At 45.0% G+C, this 21,364-nt stretch overlaps 2 protein-coding genes across 2 annotated transcripts; both read left to right on the top strand.

Moving 5' to 3' along the window:
- The first annotated feature begins 255 nt into the window (after positions 1–255).
- Positions 256–1,046, top strand: LOC123430582 (pathogenesis-related protein 1A-like). The gene has a single exon (XM_045114440.1). The coding sequence runs from the start codon at positions 318–320 to the stop codon at positions 897–899; it is 582 nt and encodes a 193-aa protein (XP_044970375.1). The 5' UTR covers positions 256–317; the 3' UTR covers positions 900–1,046.
- Positions 1,047–1,328: 282 nt separating this feature from the next.
- Positions 1,329–1,865, top strand: LOC123430583 (pathogenesis-related protein 1-like). Its single transcript, XM_045114441.1, has one exon. The coding sequence runs from the start codon at positions 1,329–1,331 to the stop codon at positions 1,863–1,865; it is 537 nt and encodes a 178-aa protein (XP_044970376.1).
- The last annotated feature ends 19,499 nt before the right edge of the window (positions 1,866–21,364 follow it).

A 21,364-nucleotide genomic window follows, 5' to 3' on the forward strand; every position in this document is an offset into this window, starting at 1 on the left:
GTAATTTGCTCCTCTGGTCAAGCACACCATCATCTTGTTTGTGCCGTGCCAATTGATTTATCTTGTAAACAATTTGGAAGATTCCTTCGTGGCTTGGATACAAAGATGGCATGACCAGCTAGAGCACACTATCGCCATAGCCGCCATATGCGGGCGTTCAAAGTAATCAACAGCTAATCAGGCTCAAGACAGGTTGACACGAAACGTTCTACCACCTATATAACCATTACCGACGCAGCTGCTCCATCCATGCACAGCCCTCGATCCCTCTCAATCTCAAATCTCAATACAACCAAGCTTTCTGTAAACCCACGCAAATGGCGAACCCAAGGATGGCCATTCACATGTGCTACTGCTACCTCACCATATTCTTACTCCTTGCATTACTGGCACCACCGTGCACGCCCGCCAGCGACACCGACGACGGCGGCGGCAGCGCGGGCGTCGACGAAAGTCGCCGCGCGCGCGCCAATGCCACCGTCGCCGACATTTTGTCGGCGCACAATGCGGCGCGGAGGGCGGTCGGGGTGGAGCCCCTGACGTGGAGCCCCGGGATCGCGGGGTACGCCAAGGACTACGCCCGCTCCCGCCGCGCCGACTGCGCGCCACTGCGCTCGTCGCTGTTCTACTTCGGCGAGAACGTCGTGGTGGGCAAAGGGCGTCGATGGGACGCCGCGCCGCTGGTGGCGCAGTGGGTGGACGAGGGGCGGTGGTACGACTACGGCAGCAGCTCGTGCGCGGCGCCGGCGGGCTCGTCCGGATGCGCGCGGTACACGCAGGTCGTGTGGCGGAACACGACGCAGCTCGGGTGCGGTAAGATCGTGTGCGACTCCGGCGACACGCTGCTCGTCTGCGACTACTTCCCGCCTGGCAACTACGGCACCGGCCGGCCATACTGATTGATTGATCACGCCGTGCATGCAAGTTAGCTGCATCCCACCACGTGTGGTGCGTCGAAGTTATTATCCATCGATTATGCATTTATTTACTTGTAATTTCCTAAATGTATTGTTCATAAATAAATAAATTCTCATTTTCATCGTTGACCGACAGTATGTGACCATATATGCAATCCATTCGTAGAAGTGGAAACCACAACCTACCAATTAATTCAAGAAAAATATATACTCAACGATTAATGTCCAGACGATCCAGAGAAGCCATTACTCGACGATGAACGCTTCAAACTAACTCTCCAGTGTCCAAACTGACACACATATGCGTTGCAATCAAAGCCCAAACGCTCATGCATGTGGCCCGAACAATTAATCAGCCGCTCCTATATAGTGACTGCTGCTTCACCAAATCGAACCACACTGCAGATAACCATGTTTCCTTTCGCCTGCGTCGCCACCCTGACCTTCGCACTGGCCTCGCTACCGCCGGCTGCGGCCCTCATCGTCCCCGGCCATCACAACCCCGGCGCCGCCGTCGTGCCGTCGTGGACGCAGTTCCTGCGGGCGCACAACGACGCGCGCAGCGCAGTCGGCTTGCCGCCGGTGACGTGGAACTGGACGCTGGAGCTGGACGCCATGCAGTACGCGAACAAGCTCCGCGTCCCCTGCAAGCTCTCGCCGATGCGGTGGACCACCGACGGGGTCTACGGGCGGAACCTCTACTGGGCCAGCGGGCACCACAGCGCGGCGCACGCCGTGGCTGCGTGGGTGGGCGAGCGGCGGTGGTACGACCACCGCGCCAACGCCTGCGCCCCGGGGAAGACGACGTGCGGCGAGTACACGCAGGTGGTGTGGAACACCACGCGGGAGCTCGGCTGCGGCCGCCGCACCTGCCAGAACGGCCTCGACACCGTGGCTGTGTGCGACTACTTCCCTCCAGGCAACTACGTAGGCGTGCTGCCCTACTGATTATGTGCGCAAGTTGGCGGGGCGAAATGTATTTCCAAATAACGCACAGGACGCGCACACACACGCACCAGCGTAGTTTCTTTTGAGAGAACACGGCACTTTATTGATCACATAACATCAATACAAAGAGTCTCCCGGATACCATCCGGAGCAAAGTCAGAAATAAAACCTAGGCTATGCAGATCACAAGTCCTAGCCATAAGATGTGCCGCTTCATTCAGATTACGTCGGACATGCCTGAAGGTAGCTGATGAAAAGCTTGATACCATGTGCTTGATGTCCATCATTACAGAACCCACCATTGAACGGTCTGGTTTGGAAGACTGAAGCCGCTGAATCAACGACAAGCAGTCAGATGCGAAGATCACCCTCTCAAAACCTTTTGCGTCTGCAATGGTCACAGCCCGCCGGAGAGCAAGGGCCTCGGCAATCTCCGGCGACGTAAAGCCAATTAGTGGCTCACTGGCCGCGGCGAGGCAGCGTCCGGAATGATCCCGAAATACTGCTCCCATGTCCATCCGACGACAGTCTGGGAACAGAGCTGCGTCCACGTTCACCATAATCACACCCGGCGGCGGCGGAGTCCATCTCTGCTGCTGAACTGGCTCACGCCTAGTGCCGGCTTTTGATTTGAAGCAGTGTTGCACAATCATATGAACAAAAGCAGTGATCTTCATACTTGTGTGCTTCGGCTCTGGAGTGCATCGGGTATTACGTGCATCGTTTCGTGCATCCCAAATATGCCAAGCTCCAACCGTTAGCACAGTAGCTTCCAGCTCAGTCGCATGTGACAGGAACTCAAACACCCAATATTTAGGGGCCATGAAATCACGACGGTTGAGCCGAATACTGAATGTCTCCTTGACTAGCCTCCATACTTCCTGTGCGAATGGACACTGAAGAAAGGCGTGCTCCACATCCTCCTCCCTCCCACAGAAAATACATGCATCACTTGTAGAAACATGGCGTCGGCGGAGCTGAACACCACTTGGAAGGCAGTCGTGAGCAAATCTCCATAAATGGATTGTCATCTTACCCGGAGCATTAACTTTCCAAATCATTTGCCAGTTCTTCTCATCTGTGGCCATGCTAGAGGACATACCTCTACCTTTCTTACTCCGGGACTCAAAAAAATTCGATGAACGAGCGAGATTGTAAGCCGACCGAACTGAGTAGATTCCATTCTTAGTGTGTGGCCAGCAGACAAAATCATCTCCACCATGTCGGCTAATTTGTACTTGCAGGATTTGGTTAGCTGTCTCTTGATGAAAGAAGGCATTGATGGTTTCAGGATTCCAAGAACCTGTTTGTTCATCAATTAAACAGCTGACAGTTGCGGCGTCCGGGATTGGTTTGGAAGGCCGTAGCATGTATGGCAGCCGATCTGGTATCCAGAAGTCTGATTTGATCTTCACTGAACGTCCATCACCAATACCCCACCGAACACCACGAAGAAGAAGCTCCCTCCCAAAAAGAATACTCCTCCAGGTGTACGAGGACGACCTCGGCTTGGGAGCATGCCAGAAGTCTGTATGCGGGAAGTACCTCCCCTTCAGCACCCTAGCACATAAGGATGATGGTTCCGTGAGCAGGCGCCACCCTTGTCGCCCTAGCATTGCCTGGTTGAATAAAGTCAGATCACGGAAGCCCATACCCCCAAGGCTTTTAGGTGTGGACAGCCACTCCCACGATCTCCAGTGCATTTTCTTCTTGCCATTTTCCACACCCCACCAATGATTCGCAATCGACGATTTAATTTTGTCACAATTCGAAACTGGTAGTTGGAAGCAGCTCATAATGTACGTAGGGATGGCTTGTATAACAGCTTTCAGAAAGGTTTCCTTGCCCGCCCTAGACATAGGACGATCTGTTACTCCATTGAGGCGTTTCCAGATCATATCATAGAGAAAGTTGAAGGTAGCCTTAGGTGATCTTCCAACCGAGGTAGGCATACCCAAGTAGAAGTCCGAGAGGACTTCACTTTGCACACCCAGACTCTCCTTCACTCTATTCTTTGTATCACTATCACACCGGTTGCCAAAGAACAACGATGACTTATCAAGATTTATTTTTTGACCAGACCCATCACAATAAGTCTGCAAAGTATGCTTCAAGGCCTCCACACTCCTACTGTCACTCCGGGCAAAGAAAATGTTGTCATCTGCAAACAGTAAGTGTGATATAGGAGGGCCGAGTCTACCATTTCTGATACCATAGAGCTCACCACGGTCCTCCTTTTGCTGCAGTAAACAAGACAAACCTTCCGTGCACAAGAGAAACAAATAGGGGCTGATAGGATCTCCTTGACGAATTCCCCTGGAAGGAACCACTGGATCAGTTAACTCCCCGTTGACACGCACGGCATAGCGAACACAAGTAACACATCTCATCACCGATTGTATCCAGGACGGGGAAAAACCCAGCTTACTAAGACAGCCATGCAAGTAGTCTCATTCAACCCTGTCATATGCCTTCATCATGTCGATCTTGAGAGCGAAGAAAGGTCTTTTGCAGTCTTGCTGTCTGATAGAGTGCAAGCATTCAAAAGCGATTAAGGCATTGTCAGTAATGAGCCTGCCAGGTACAAAAGCACTCTGTTGCTCAGAAATAATTGCAGGGAGGATGACCTTCAACCTATTCGCCAGAACTTTGGATGCTATCTTGTATATAACATTGCACAAACTGATAGGACGAAAATTCTTGAGGTGCTTAGGCTTCGCGACTTTTGGAATAAGAACAATGACTGAGTCACAGAAACCATCTGGCACTTCACCACCCGAAATAAAGGCCCTAACAGCATGGCAAATCTCATCCTTAAAGAACTCCCAGTGGGTTTGGTAAAACAGCGCCGGGAAGCCATCGGGACCCGGAGCTTTGGTGGGACCCATCTGGAAAAGTGCAGCCCCAATTCCTCATCTGTATATGGCCTACATAGATCCTCATTCATATCGGCCGTAACTTTAGAGGGAATGGCATCGAGAACTACATCGACCGAAGCACAGGGTTCAGCTGAAAAAAGATCCTCATAAAAATTTTGCACCATACCTTTGATTTCAGCTTGTGCTTCACATTTCGAGCCATCAGCACGCAGCAAAGTGTCAATTTTGTTATTTTTCCGACGTGCCGATGCTCGCGCATGGAAGAAGGAGGTATTTCGGTCACCCTCACGGAGCCATTCCACCCGGGACCGTTGGCGTGCCATGATTTCCTCCCTTTCAAACAGCTCGCACAGCTCATGTTCAATTTCCTTCTCCTCCTTAACAGTAACATCGGACATCTCTTGCTCCCGGATGTCACGTAATTTACCTTCAAGCTGACGAATTCTTTTTCTCACCGAGCCAAAGGTAGCTCGGCTCCAATCCTTCAACGACGATGCAACACGGTGTAGGGTAGACCATGTCGCTTGTAAAGATCGGGATCCATCACGACAATCCGACCAGGCCTTCTCAAGTACTTCCTTGTAGTCTGGAGCGCGCAGCCACATGGCTTCAAACCTGAAGCATTGTTGGACCGGCTGCTCCACCGTGTAGCTCGAGGTACTCATCAAGGAGATCAGAATAGCATAATGATCAGAGGAGGTTGTAATCAGATTCTCCACAGTACAATCCTCATATTGGCGCGAGAACTCGCCATTTGCAACAGCCCGATCAAGACGCACTTTCACGTTACTGTCGCTTCCTTGTCGGTTGTTCCAAGTATATTTCGGGCCAACAAAGCCCAGATCACGAAGTTCACAATCTTGCAAGCATTCTTGGAACGCGCTGATCTGCGCCTCCGTCCTGTCTCGAGGCCCAAGATGCTCATCTTGGGATAACACCTCGTTAAAGTCCCCACAACATATCCAAGGACCATTCCACTGAGCTCGCATGAATCGCAGAAACTCCCAGAATTCAGAACGAAGTTCTCGTCGAGGTTCTCCATACACAAAGGTTGCCCGCCATGTTATTCCATTTTCCGGTGTAATATGAACATCAATGCACCGTGCATTACATGGTTTGATAGTCACGGAAACAGACGACAACCAAAAAAGGGCCAAGCCACCGCTTAGGCCAGCACTACTGACAGCATAACATCCAGAATATCCTACGCACCAGCGTAGTTGATAACTTCATGTGACTTCTTCACTAGTTATACCCGATATCCTGGACAAGGTTCTTTCTTTAGTGCGCAACGATTCGATTCAGCCGGCTGATCGCTCCCATGGATCAAAAGTTATCTGGTTTTGCTATTTCTTTGACCAACTTCAATGGGGCAATCCATTTCATCCGTCGTCGTTCGTTTGGATCGACGCGAACATAAAATGCGGCCCACGCGCCGACCCGAACGGACGCGCATCCGGTTTCGTCCGCGGACGTGTTGAAAATATGCCCTAGAGGCAATAATAAATTGGTTATTATTATATTTTCTTATTCATAATAATCGTTTATTATTCAAGTTAGAATTGTATTGACTGAAAACTCATATACATGTGTGGATACATAGACAACACACTGTCCCTAATGAGCTCTAGTTGATTAGCTCGTTGATCAAAGATGGTCAAAGTTTCCTCGTCATAGGCAAGTGTTGTCACTTGATAACGGGATCACATCATTAGAAGAATGATGTGATGGACAAGACCCAAACTATAAACGTAGCATATGATCGTGTCAGTTTATTGCTACTGTTTTCTGCATGTCAATGTATATGTTCCTATGACCATGAGATCATGCAACTCCCGGACACCGGAGGAATACCTTGTGGGTTATCAAACGTCGCAACGTAATTGGCTGACTATAAAGGTGCTCTACAGGTATCTCCAAAGATGTCTGTTGGGTTGGCATGGATCAATACTGGGATTTGTCACTCCGTGTGACGGAGAGGTACCTCGGGGCCCACTCGGTAATACAGCATCACAATAAGCCTTGCAAGCAATGTGACTAAGGAGTTAGTTACAGGATCTTGTATTACAGAACGAGTAAAGAGACTTGCTGGTAATGAGATTGAACTAGGTATGGAGATACCGGCGATCGAATCTCGGGCAAGTAACATACCGAAGGACAAAGAGAACAACATACGGGATTAACTGAATCCTTGACAAAGAGGTTCAACCGATAGAGATCTTCGTAGTATATGTGGAAGCCAATATGGACAACCAGGTCCCGCTATTGGCTATTGACCAGAGAGTGTCTCAGTTGATGTTTGCATAGTTCTCGAACCCGCAAGGTTTGCACACTTAAGGTTCGGTGACGTTTCGGTATAGTTGTTTGGGGTCCCGGATGAGATCCCGGACGTCACGAGGAGTTCCAGAATGGTCTGGAAACGAAGATTGATATATAGGAAGTTGGTATTTGAATTCCGGAAGGTTTTCGGGCATTGCCGGCAGTGTACCGGGAGTGGCGAATGGGTTCCGAGGGCACTGGGTGGGCCCACCACGCACCAAGGGGTCCACATGGGTTTATTGGATGCGCAATAAGGCTTAATGGGCTGGCAAGTCATCCAAGGAAAGCCCATGAGGAAATAGGTGGAAAATCCAAAAGAGGTGGGCAATTTAGGAAGGAGTCCTAATCCAAGTGGGATTGGAGGAGGACTCCTCGCTCCTCCACTTCGGCCGAGGCAAGGAAGCTCTCCTTGAGCCTCAAGCCTAGACCCTCCCTCCTCTTATATATACTAGAGGGTTTAGGTCTTTTTGAGACACAACTTTGCCACGTGCAACCCTAAACCTCTACTTCATAGTTCTTCCTCTAGATCGGATTTCTGCGGTGCTTAAGCGAAGCCCTGCAGGAATAGATCACCACCACCACCGGCGCGCCATCACGCTGCCGGGAAACTCATCTACATCCCCGTCTCTCTTGCTAGATCAAGAAGGCGGAGATTGTCATCGAGTTGTACATGTGCGAAACGCGGAGGTGTCGTCCGTTCGGCTCTAGATCGGGACGGATCGTGAGACGCTTCGTGGGACGGATCATGAAGACGTACCACTACATCAACCGCGTTTATTAACGCTTCCGCTTAGCAATCTACAAGGGTATGTGGATCTGATCTCCCTCTCGTAGATGATCATCACCATGACAGGTCTTCGTGTGCGTAGGAAATTTTTTGTTTCCCATGCAACGTTCCCCAAGAGTGGCATCATGAGCTAGGTTCATGCGTAGATGATATCTCGAGTAGAACACAAAATAGTTTGTGGGCGTTGATGTTCAATTTGCTGCCCTCCTTAGTATTTTCTTGATTCGGCGGTATTGTTGGATTGAAGCGGCCCGGACCAACTTTACTCATACGCTTACGAGAGACCGGTTTCATCGACTGACATGAAACTTGTTGCATAAAAATGGCTGGCGAGTGTCTGTTTCTTCAACTTTAGTTGAATCGGATTTGACCGAGGCGATCCTTGGAGAAGGTTAAATAGCAATTTGCATATCACCGTTGTGGCTTTGGGTGAGTAAGATGTGATCATACTAGATACCCATAGCAGCCACGTAAAACATGCAACAACAAATTAGAGGACGTCTAACTTGTTTTTGCAGGGTATGCATGTGATGTGATAGGGCCAAAGACATGATATGATATATTGGATGTATAAGATGATCATGTTGTAATAGTTAAATATTGACTTTCACGTCGATGCTACGTCAACCGGCAAGAGCAATAGGGTTGTCTTTAAACTAACGTTTGTGCTTGCAAATGCGTTTACTATATTGCTAGTTAGTAGATTTAGTAGTAATAGTATAGATAGCACGACAACCTCGATGGCAGCACAATGATGGAGATCATGATGATGGAGACCATGGTGTGGCGCCGGTGACGATGAAGATCATGTCGGTGCTTTGGTGATGGAGATCAAGAAGCACAAGATCATGGCCATATCATGTCACTTATGATTTGCATGTGATGTTAATCCTTTTATGGACCTTATTTTTCTTAGAACGACGATAGCATTATAAGGTGATCCCTCACTAAAATTTCAAGATAAAATTGTGTTCTCCCCGACTGTGCACCGTTGCGACAGTTTGTCGTTTTGACACACCACGTGATGATCGGGTGTGATAGACTCAACGTTCACATACAACGGGTGCAAAACAGTTGCACACGCAGAACACTCGGGTTAAACTTGACGAGCCTAACATGTACATACATGGCCTCGGAACACAAGAGACCGAAAGGTCGAGCATGAATCATATAGTTGATATGATCAACATGGAGATGTTCACCACTGAAACTATACTCAACTCACGTGATGATCGAACTTGAGTTAGTGGATTTGGATCATGCGTCACTCGAATGACTAGAGGGATGTCTATTTTGAGTGGGAGTTCTTAAGTAATATGATTAATTGAACTAATTATCATGAACATAGTCAAAAGGTCTTTGCGAATTATGATGTAGCTTGCGCTATAGCTCTACTGTTTTTATATGTTCCTAGAGAAATTTTAGTTGAAAGATGATAGTAGCAACTTTGTGGAGTGAGTCCGTAAAACTGAGGATTGTCCTCATTGCTGCGCAGAAGGCTTATGTCCTCAATGCACCACTCGGTGTGCTGCACCTCGAGCGTCGTCTGTGGATGTTGCGAACATCTCACATACACGTTTTTGATGACTACATGATAGTTCAGTGCGTAATACTTAAAGGCTTAGAAGCAAGGCGTCGAAGACGTTTTGAAACGTCGCGGAACATAAGAGATGTTCTAAGAGATGAAATTGAGATTTCATGCTCGTGCCCTTGTTGAGAGGTATGTGACCTCCGACAAGATTCTTTGGTAAAGGAGAAAAGCTCAATCGTTTAGCATGTGCTCAGATTGTCTGAGTACAACAATCGCTTGAATCAAGTGGGAGTTAATCTTCTGGATGAGATAGTGATGATTCTCCAAAGTCACTGCCACCAAGCTGCTAGAGCTTAGTGATGAACTATAATATATCAAGGATAGATATGATGATCCTTGAGCGATTCGCAATGTTTGACACTACGAAAGTAGAAATCAAGTAGGAGCATCAATTGTTGATGGTTAGTAAAACCACTAGTTTCAAGAAGGACAAGGGCTAGAAGGGATACTTCATGAAACGGCAAACCAGTTGCTTCTCTAGTGAAGAAACCCAGGGTTGAACCCAAACCCGAGACTAAGTGCTTCTGTTATGAGGAAAACGGTCACTGAGGCGGAACTACCCTAGATACTTGGTAGATGAGAAGGCTGGCAAAGTCGACAAAAGTGTATTTGATATACATGATATTGATGTGTACTTTACTAGTACTCCTAGTAGCACGAGGGTATTAGATATTGGTTCAGTTTCTAAGTGATTAGTAACTCGAAATAAAAGCTACGGAATAAACAGAGACTAGCTAAAGGCGAGGTGACGATACGTGTTGGAAGTGTTTCCAAGGTTGATGTGATCAAAACATCGCACGCTCCCTCTACCATCGGGATTGGAGTTAAACCTAAATAATTGTTATTTGGTGTTTGCGTTGAGCATGAACATGATTGGATCGTGTTTATTGCAATACGATTATTCATTTAAAGAGAATAATAGTTATTCTATTTGCTTGAATAATTACCCTCAATGGTTTATCGAATCTCGATCGTAGTGTTACATATGTTCATAATATTGGTGCCAAAAGATACAAAGTAATAATGATAGTACCACTTACTTGTGGTACTGCCACTTGAGTCATGTTGGTTTAAAATGCATGAAGAAGCTCCATGCTGATGGATCTTTGTACTCACTCATTTTTGAAACGTTTGAGACATGCAAACCATACCTGTTGGTATAAACGCATGAAGAAACTCCATGCGGATGGATCGTTTGGATTCACTTGATTTCGAATCACTTGAGACATGCAAAATCATACCACATGGAACAAGAAAGTAATTTGTTGGAAGCAATGAATTTTGATGTGTGCAGTCCAATGAGTGTTGAGCCACGCAGTGGATATCGTTATGTTCTTACTTCACAGACGATTTGAGTAGATACAAGAGTATTTACTTGATGAGTCACAAGTCTGAAATATTGAAAAGTTCAAAGCTGTTTCAGAGTGAAGATCGTCGTGACAAGAGGATAAACTGTCTACGATATGATCGTAGAGATGAATATCTGAGTTGCGAGTTTTGGTACACTATTGAGATAATGTGGAAACTGTTTCGCAATTCATGCCACCTAGAACACCATAGTGTGATGGTGTGTCCGAACGTCATAGCCGCACCCTATTTGATATGGTGCATACTATGATGTCTCTTATGGAATTACCACTATCATTTATGGGTTATGCATTAGAGACAACCGCGTTGACTTTAAAAAGAGCACCACGTATTTCCGTTGAGATGACACAGTATAAACTATGGTTTGGAGAAACCTAAGCTGTCGTTTCTTAAGAAGTTTGGGGCTGTGACGCTTATGTGGAAAAGTTTCAGTCTGATAAGCTCGAACCCAAGCGGATAAATGCATCTTCATAGGATATCCAAAATAGTTGGGTACATCACCTATCTCATATCCGGAAGCAAAGTGTTTGTTTCTAAAAATGGGTCCTTTCTCGAGGAAAGGATTCTCTTGAAAGAACTGAGTGGGAGGGTGGTGGAACTTGATGAGGTTATTGAACTGTCACTTCAACCAGTGTGTAGCAAGGCGCAGGAAGTTGTTCATGTGGCGCCTACACCAATTGAAGTGGATACTGATGATGGTGATCATTAAAGCTTCGGATCAAGTTACTACAAACCTCGTAGGTCGACAAGGTCACATACTACTAACAGAGTGGTACGGTAACCCTGTCTTGGAGGTCATGTTGATGAACAACAATGAACCTACAAGCTATGGAGAAGCGATGGTGGGTCCGGATTCCGGCAAATGGTCGGAGGCCATGAAATTCGAGAGAGGATCCATGTATTAAAACAAAGTGTAGACTTTGGAAGAACTATTTGATGGTCGTAAGACTATTAAGTAAAGATGGATCTTTAAAAGAAAGACACACGATGATGGTGAAAAGTCACCATTAAGAAAAGCTCGACTTATCGCAAAGATGTTTCCGACAAGTTCAAAGAATTGACTATGATGAGACTTTCTCAATCGTAGCGATGCTAAAAGTCTATTGGAATCAGGTTAGTAGTTGCTGCATTATTTATGAAATATTGCACATAGGATGTCAAAACATTGTTTCCTCGATGGTTGCCTTGAGGAAAGGTTGTATGTGATACAACTAGAAGGTTTTGTCGATCCTAAGGATACTAACAAATATGCAAGCTCCAGCGATGCTTCTATGGACTGGTGCAAGCATCTCGAAGTTGGAATATATGCTTTGATGAGATGATCAAAGTTTTTTGGTTTATACAAGCTTTATGAGAAACTTGTATTTCCGAAGAAGTGAGTGGGAGCACTATAGAATTTCTTATAAGTATATGTAGTTGACATATTGTTGATCGGAAGTAATGTAGAATTTCTGTAAAGCATAAAGGGTTGTTTGAAAGGAGTTTTTCAAAGGAAGACCTCGATAGAGCTACTTGAACATTGAGCATCAAGATCTATAGAGATAGATCAAAACTCTAAATAGAACTTTCAATGAAATGCATGCCTTGACAGGTTTTTTAAAGGAGTTCAAAATAGATCAGCAAAGAAGGAGTTCTTGGCTGTGTTGTAAGGTGTGAACTAGATCATCGATGGCGCGCGTTGCTGCGCCCGTCTACTTATTCGTTGGAATAATAGGGATTCCCATAAATATAATAGATATGAAACATAAAAATTCAATTACATAAATATCTCATTCAGTGATCGAAAAAGGATATTCATATGCTGATGGATTAGACAGTTTTGAGAACTGATAATATTCTCATAGATATAAGATAAATCAAACAAATGAATTCAATTACATAAAGATATGTTGGATCATTCAGTAATCAAAAAGGATAACTTATGCTAATGTATTAAGCACTAACGTTTTCACGATGTAACAGTACCAGAATCACATTAGGTTGTTCTCAAAATAATGTACTCCATGTTACTTTAGCGAGAAACCAATGTAGTAGTATAGACTTTCATTTAGTGCAAATAAATAAATGGATAAAAAATCGCAATTGGCAGTTGCATCAGAAGAAAATGCGCTCCACATTATAACTACAAACCAACAAAGGAGTATATTTAAGAGAAACTACTTACTGTTAATATGGCCATGCTCCATGTCTCAAGTTTTCACAATGTGCAATCCTTTTGTTTCTTTGGCACATAAAGAAATCAAAGTTGTGTTATTCCATCCACCACAACAACCCATTAATACACAACAGACAACATCATGTCTTTCCCAACCTAGTTTTCCAGAAAATGGAGCGGATAACATAAAGTTAGTAGATGTAAGGCTGTAAGTTACAAAAACAAACTTAATTGTCTTCAATTGTGATGGATTTCATGTGAGGCTAAGCTCTCAGGCATACGTTGGTATCTCAGAGAACTTGGATAAGCTAGTGTGGTCCACCATGGCATATTATCTTATTATCCTGTTTATTCATCCTCATATTCTTATCTTGAACCACTTGTAAGTTGGCAGATCAAGATTGAAATTCACATATATACATAGTACGGTGGTTGTAGGCAAACATCATCCTATCTATGCAATAGTGCTTTTAAATATCACAACTCTGCCTCCTCTTTTTCTAATGTTTACCACGTGTTTACAATTCCTTCTCTTGGTTTTTAATGGCCTCTTACATTGACTTATGTTTTTGTTCTATATATGTCTTACAATAGTTCCTGCAAAAATGTGTACATCATATCAGGTAAAATCATTTGTAATATGAGAAAAGTCTGACCAGTTGCATTGAAAAATGTGGCTAGTATTTTAAGATTACAATGTAAACAACTTAATGTAGCACACATCTTACATGAAAATATGAAATGAAACTGCAAACAATTATGAAAATCAAGTAGCCAAGATGTGCAAGAACCAATGGAATATTTTGGAGGCGGAGCTGAAATGAAATGGGAGTGAAAGAAAACCTCTCGACAGATCAAAACATATATTATCGTTCTTACATGCTAACTGCTTTCACAGATGATTCATAAGGATCAAAAATTGACCTATAGGTAATATCTGCATATTCATGTAGTCAGCTTCTTAAGAGCCTTCTTTCTAGGGTCAAAAGCTTCTGAAAAGCCTACGATTATCTAAATTTCTCATAAGTGGCAGACATGAAATTTGATTCAAAAAATCACAATTAAGAGTCTATAGTACAGCTCGAGCAACAAACCAGTGATTTAGTATAGCATCATGAAATAAGAGTACCCTTCCTGAAGATACAGTTAAACAAAAAGTAGTGTACCGAACCAATGGTCCAGTCTACAGTTAAAATATGTACTGCAATAACCAAGCATCATCTGCAACAGCTGGACGTTTGTGAAGAGACAACTTATAACTCCCAGAAGACAACATCAAATTTTACAGATTAAATACGTATAGAAATAACACAACATTAGCTCCACCATAAATATCAAATTTTACAGATTATTTTTTTAACCGGTCTTACATAATTTAATATTTATTAAACATTCATGAGAATAATACTAAAAAATAAATATGTTAGACTAGATTTGCATTTTAAAAGCAAGATGGACAGACCTGTTTTCAGTTTTGTCTTAAATTTTTGCTCAATCTCCATAAACTCCTTTGAAAACATCATAATAGATACCGAAATGCACTTCAATTGCTTTTCTTGTCCGTTCTTAGTGAGAGCACCATCACAATCCATAATTGAACTGTTCAGTTTGAGAAGTTTGTCATACCGCAGATCTTGCTTGGGACTCATATGGGATCTTCATGGTGATGTGTTGTTAGGCTTCACCTGGATATCACACAAAACCATTTCAGCACTCTCTTGCTTGGGTCTTCCTGATGCTTTTGGAGCAAACACTCTTTCTATAGCGTTCTAGCTTCTCCTTTAACTTCTGATTTTCTTTTCATTCGACGGACACATCCTTTTCCGTTTTGGAGATGATCACAGCTTCAGTGAAGAATTTTTTGCATCAAAGCATAGTGCAGCTTCACACCTGTCATCCATTGAATCATCAAGTAAATTTCTTGTAGCAGTACGGTATAGACAATTCCTAACAACACTTTCAGTTCGGAGGTCCTCCTACTCTTCTTTGATTTTCTTGATTTGCCTCAAGAGCTCGTCTTTGCATCACAAACATCTGGCAGCTGTACACTCCCCCCCACACACACACACAAAGCAACATATCACACACCGTGCAATAGCAGTACTAAATAAAGGGTACATCAAGGAGGAAGCATGAGCTCACCTGCCTAACGAAGACGAGAACGAGCTGAGCAGGAGGGGCGTACGTGGGCGACGTCCGCATGGTGCCATGCTTGTGGAGGAGCAGGGAGGGGCGGTCGCCACCGCATGATCTGCAGCCTGTGCCGTTGTACATGGAGTCGGTGGAGGCGCCGACACGTGCGAACGGTCTGAGAGCCGGCGGGTCGGCGAAACCCTAGGTTTGGAGCGGATTAGGTTTGGGCTTTTCTGTGGAGATTTGTTGGAACGGGAGATCCCCAATTCGACGATGACAGGGGAGTGGAGAGGAGGAGGACTCCACTCACCGCGGCAACTATCCCGGCCCGGGTGCAAGCCCCACCGACGGTCGTAGCGCGTGTGGTCCTGACGGTGGGGAGGAGACCTGTAGGCGGACAGAAAGAGAAGAGATCGGGGAGAGGATGAGTCGAGGTGCAGCAACCTGGAGTCCTAGAGTCAGCGGAAGCAATGGGCCAAAAAAAACCAGATAGCAGCCCAGTTAACCACAATGGGCCAAAAAAGCTACGGGAATAGGTGCCCTTTAGGACAGCCAGCCCATCTCGCGAAAAAATCATCTTAACGAAAGATCTAACGACCAGAAATGTTTAGTACACGAAATCGGACAGTTAAAAATGTTAAATGCCCGAGGAGGTTGGAATTAGGTGCAGTTTTATTGTCCTAAATTTGAGTGAGACTCAGAACCCGACCACGGCAGAAGAAAGAGAAAAGACGAGGGTCGTCCCCTATGCCTTAGCCATAGACTCTAAAGTGTGCCATGCTGTGTACCGCACCTGATGTGTGCCTTGCCATGAGTCTGTCAAGGGGTACAAGGAGTGATCCAGGATTGGATCACTGAACAACGGTCAAAGTTATCCTTAGTAACTAATGGACTAAGGAATTTTTCTCGATTATGGAGCTGGTTAAAGAGTTCGTCATAAAGGGTTACGTCGATGCAAGCTTTCACCCTAATCCAAATAACTCTGAGTAGTAAAACAGATTCGTATAGTAGATATTTGGAATATTTCCGAGTAGCGCGTAGTAGCAGCATATATAAGATGACATAAAGATTTGTAAAACTCACACGGATCTGAAAGGTTCAGAACCGTTGACTAAAACCTCTCTCACAAGCAAGATGTGATCAAACCCAAGAACTGTATGGGTGTTGGAGTCGTTAAAATCACATAGTGATGTGAACTAGATTATTGACTCTAGTGCAAGTGGGAGACTGTTGGAAGTATGCCCTAGAGGCAATAATAAATTAGTTATTATTATATTTCTTTGTTCATGATAATCGTTTATTATCCATGCTATAATTTTATTGATTGGAAACTCAAATACATGTGTGGATACATAGACCACACACTGTCCCTAGTGAGCCTCTAGTTGACTAGTTCGTTGATCAAAGATGGTCAAGGTTTCCTGGCAACAGGCAAGTGTTGTCACTTGATAACGTGATCACATAATTAGGAGAATCATGTGATGGACAAGACCCAAATTATAAACGTAGCATGTGATCATGTCATTTTGTTGCTATTGTGTTCTACGTTTCAAGTATTCATTCCTATGACCATGAGATCATATAATTCACTGACACCGGAGGAATACCTTGTGTGTATCAAACAGCATAACATTACTGGGTGACTATAAAGGTGCTCTACAGGTATCTCCGAAGGTGTCCGTTGAGTTAGCATGGATCAAGACTGGGATTTGTCACTCTATATGACGGAGAGGTATCTCGGGGCCCACTCGGTAATACAACATCACATATAAGCCTTGCAAGAAATGTGACTCAAGTGTGAGTCACGGGGATCTTGTATTACAGAACAAGTAAAGAGACTTGCCGGTAACGAGATTGAAATAGGTATAGGGATACCGACGATCAAATCTCGGGCAAGTAACATACCGAAGGACAAAGGGAATGTTATACGGGATTATACGAATCCTTGGCACAGAGGTTCAACCGATAAGATCTTCGTAGAATATGTAGGATCCAATATGGGTATCCAGGTCCCGCTATTGGATATTGACCGAGGAGTGTCTCGGGTCATGTCTACATAGTTCTCGAACCCGCAGGGTTTGCACACTTAAGGTTCGGTGACGTTTTAGTTTTGTTGAGTTATATGCTTTGGTGACCGAAGGTTGTTCGAAGTCTCGGATGAGATCACGGACATCACGAGGGTTTCCGGAATGGTCCGTAAACGAAGATTGATATATATGAAGTTGGTGTTTGGATTCCGGAAAGTTTTCGGGCATTGCCAGTAGTGTATCGGGAGTGACGAATGGGTTCCGGGGGCCCACTGGGTGGGCCCACCATGCCCCCAGGGGTCCACGTGGGTTTACTGGATGCACAATAAGGTATAATGGGCTGACAAAGTCATCCAAGGAAATCCCATGAGGAAAAAGTGGAAAATCCAAAAGAGGTGGGAAAATAAGGAAGGAGTCCTAATCCAAGTGGGATTGGAGAAGGACTCGTCCCTCCCTCCTACTTTGGCCGACCCAAGGAGGGTTTCCTTGGTGCATCAAGGCTTCCCAAGGCTGCCTCTCCCTTCCTCCTATATATACTAGAGGGTTAGGGCTTTTGAGATACAACTTTGCCACGTGCAACTCAAACCTACACCTCGTAGTTCTTCCTTTAGATTAGATTTCTACGGAGCTCGTGCGGAGCCATGCATGAATAGATCATCACGAACACTGGCGCGCCGTCACGCTGCCAGAGAACTCATCTACTTCTCCGTGTCTCTTGCTGGATCAAGAAGGCCGAGATCGTCATCGAGCTATATGTGTGCTGAACGCGGAGGTGTCATCCGTTTGGCGCTAGATCGTAACGGATCGTGGGACGGCGGTGATTTGAATCACGAAGCTGTACCACTACATCAACCGGATTTGCGTCGGCGCGGACACGCGACGGACGCGCGCACGCTCGCCTTCTCCCCCCCCCCCCCCGGGCCCACTGGTCGGTGGCACATTGGCCTCCCCACACCCATCCCTCGCCCGCCTCCTTCGTCACCGACACCTCGCCCATTTTTTTGGCGACTCTGCCAACTGTCGGCGCCTCCACATCCGCCCAGCAATGTCGTCCACTTCCACGTCGCTCGCGGCCGCCGTCTTGCCGCCCTGGAGCCGACTACTTCCCACTCGCCCCACCACCACACAGCCCCCCCCCCCAGACCAAGAAGCCGCCTCGCCGACCGGCCAGATCCTCACGGGCACGCTCATCGGATACCGGCCCACTCGTCGGACGCTCGCAGGGCAGCTAGCTGGTCCGTGCGTGTCGCGACTCCCTTCACCGGCCGTCTCCTTCGTCGATGCCCGCAAGCTGTTCGACACTTTGTCAAGGTACAAAATGGACTCCGCCGACGAGTTCTTTTTTCACAATTTCCTTTGTGACTCCGATAATTCGTCGTCCGATGACGAATAGGAGATATTGGCTGCCGTGTTGGTTGCTACTTCTTGAGCTTGCGTTGGTTTTTCCCTTGAAGAGAAAAGCGTGATGCAGCAAAGTAGAGATAAGTATTTCCCTCAGTTTGAGAATCAAGGTATCAATCGAGTAGGAGTATCAAGATGAGGCACCAAGGCACCTGGACAAAAACATACAAACTTGCCCCCAACGCGATAAAGGGGTTGTCAATCCCTTTACGATTACTTGCAAAGTGAGATCTGCTAGTGATAATAGGTAAATATAAATAAATAAATACAAGTGCAGCAAGGTATTTTTTTGGTATTTTTGTATGTAGATCTGAATATATAATGTGTAAAATAGACCCGGGGGCCATAGTGTTCACTAGAGGCTTCTCTCATGATAGCAAGTATTATGGTGGGTGAATGAATTACTGTCGAGCAATTGGTAGAATCACGCAAGGTCATGACGATATCTAAGGCAATGATCATACATATAGGCATCATGTCCGAGACAAGTAGACTGATACTTTCTGCATCTACTACTATTACTCCACACATCGACCGCTATCCAGCATGCATCTAGTGTATTAAGTTCATAACAAAGAGAGTAACGCCTTAAGCAAGATGACATGATGTAGAGGGATGAATTCATGCAATATGGTATAAACCCCATATTTTTACCCTTAATGGCAACAACACGATGCGTGCCTTGCTACCCCTGCTGTCACTAGGTGAGGACACCGCACGGTATGAACCCAAAACCAAGCACTTCTCCCATTGCAAGAATTATAGATCAAGTTGGTCAAACGAAACCCATAACTCAAAGAGAATTAAAAGGATACGAAATAATGCATATAAGAAATCAGAGGAGACTCAAATAATATTCATAGATAATCTGATCATAGATCCACAATTCATCGGATCTCGACAAACACACCGCATAAGAAAGTTACATCGGATAGATCTCCATGAAGATCATGGAGAACTTTGTATTGAAGATCCAAGAGAGAGAAGAAGCCATCTAGCTACTAGCTATGGACCCGAAGGTCTGTGGTGAACTACTCACGCATCATCGGAGAGGCAATGGTGTTGATGAAGAAGCCCTCCGTGTCCGAATCCCCCTCCTGTAGGGCACCAAAACGGTCCCCAGATGGGATCTCGCGGAAACTGAAGCTTGCGGCGGCGGAAAAGTATTTTCGTGGCTCTCCCTGTTGGTTTGGGGATTTTAGGGGATTTACAGGCGAAAGAGGTAGGGCAAAGGAGGCACGGGGGGCCCACGAGCCTGCTAGGCGCGCACCCCCTGGGGCGCGCCTAGGCGACTCGTGGCCTCCTCTGTGGCCCTCGGCCTTTGTTCTCAAATCTTCTAGATCCCTTCTGTTATGGAAAAAATCATCCCGAAGGTTTTATTCCGTTTGGACTCCGTTTAATATTCTTATGTGAAAAAGGTCAAAAACACAAAAAATATATATAAATTGGCACTGGCACTGAGTTAATAGGTTAGTACCAAAAATGATATAAAATAGCATATAAATGCATATAAAACATCCCAAGTTGATAATATAGTAGCATGGAACAATCAAAAAATATAGATCCGTTAGAGACGTATCAAGCATGCCCAAGCTTAACTCCTGCTCGTCCTCGAGTAGGGAAGTGATAAAGACCGAATTTTTAATGTGGAATTCTACCTAACATATTTGTTCTTTGTAACTTCTTTATTGTGGCATGAATGTTCAGATCCATAAGATTCAAAACAATAGTTTAATATTGACATGAAAACAATAATACTTCAATCATACTAGCAAAGTAATCATGAACTTTTGAAATAACAAGGCCAAAGAAAGTTATCCCTACAAAATCATATAGTCTAGCTATGCTCCATCATCCCCACACAACGAATTTAAATCATGCAAACCCCGGTATTGGCCAAGTAATTTTTTTCTCACTCTTACTTTCTCAAACTTTTTCAACTCTCACGCAATACATGAGCGTGAGCCATGGATATAGCACTATAGGTGGAATAGAGTGTGGTGGAGGTTGTGAGGCAAAAATGAGGAGATGGTCACATCGACTCAGCGTATCAACGGGCTATGGAGATGCCCATCAATAGATATCAATGTGAATGAGTAGGGATTTCCATGCAACGGATGCACTAGAGCTAGAAGTGTATGAAAGCTCAAAAAGAAAACTAGTGGGTGTGCACCCAACTTGCTTGCTCACGAAGACCTAGGGCAATTTTGAGGAAGCCCATCATTGGAACATACAAGCCAAGTTATATAATAAAAATTCCCACTAGTATATGAAAGTGACAAAACAAGAGACCTTCTATCATGAAGAACATGGTGCTATTTTGAAGCACAAGTGTAGAAAAAGATAGTAACATTGTCCCTTCTCTCTTTTTCTCTCATTTTTTTATTTGGGCTCGTTGGCCTCTTTTTTTCATTTCATTTTTTTTCTCCATTTTTATGGTGGGCATCTTTGGCCTCTTTTTTTTATTTGGGCTTCGCTGGCCTCTTTTATTATTTCCTCACATGGGACAATGCTCCAATAATGATGATCATCACACTTTTATTTACGTACAACTCGATACTTAGAACAATAATGACTCTATATGAAATGCCTCCGGCAGTGTACCGGGATGTGCAACGATCTAGCTCAGCGTATGACGTTGAAACATCTCGCTAGCTATCTTACGATCATGCAATGGCAATATGAAAGTGATGGCACATGTCATGAGACGGAATGGTGGAAGTTGCATGGCAATATATCTCGGAATGGCTATGAAAATGCCATAATAGGTAGGTATGGTGGCTGTTTTGAGGAAGGTATGTGGTGGTTTTGTGCACCTACAAAAGTTGCGCGGCACTAG

This window comes from Hordeum vulgare, chromosome 2H (genome assembly GCF_904849725.1).
Source record: "Hordeum vulgare subsp. vulgare chromosome 2H, MorexV3_pseudomolecules_assembly, whole genome shotgun sequence".
Lineage (NCBI taxonomy): Eukaryota > Viridiplantae > Streptophyta > Magnoliopsida > Poales > Poaceae > Hordeum > Hordeum vulgare.

Excerpts from the sequence above, each read along its gene's own strand:
- LOC123430583 (XM_045114441.1), top strand. The coding sequence starts at position 1,329 with ATGTTTCCTTTCGCCTGCGTCGCCACCCTGACCTTCGCACTGGCCTCG.
- LOC123430582 (XM_045114440.1), top strand. The coding sequence starts at position 318 with ATGGCGAACCCAAGGATGGCCATTCACATGTGCTACTGCTACCTCACC.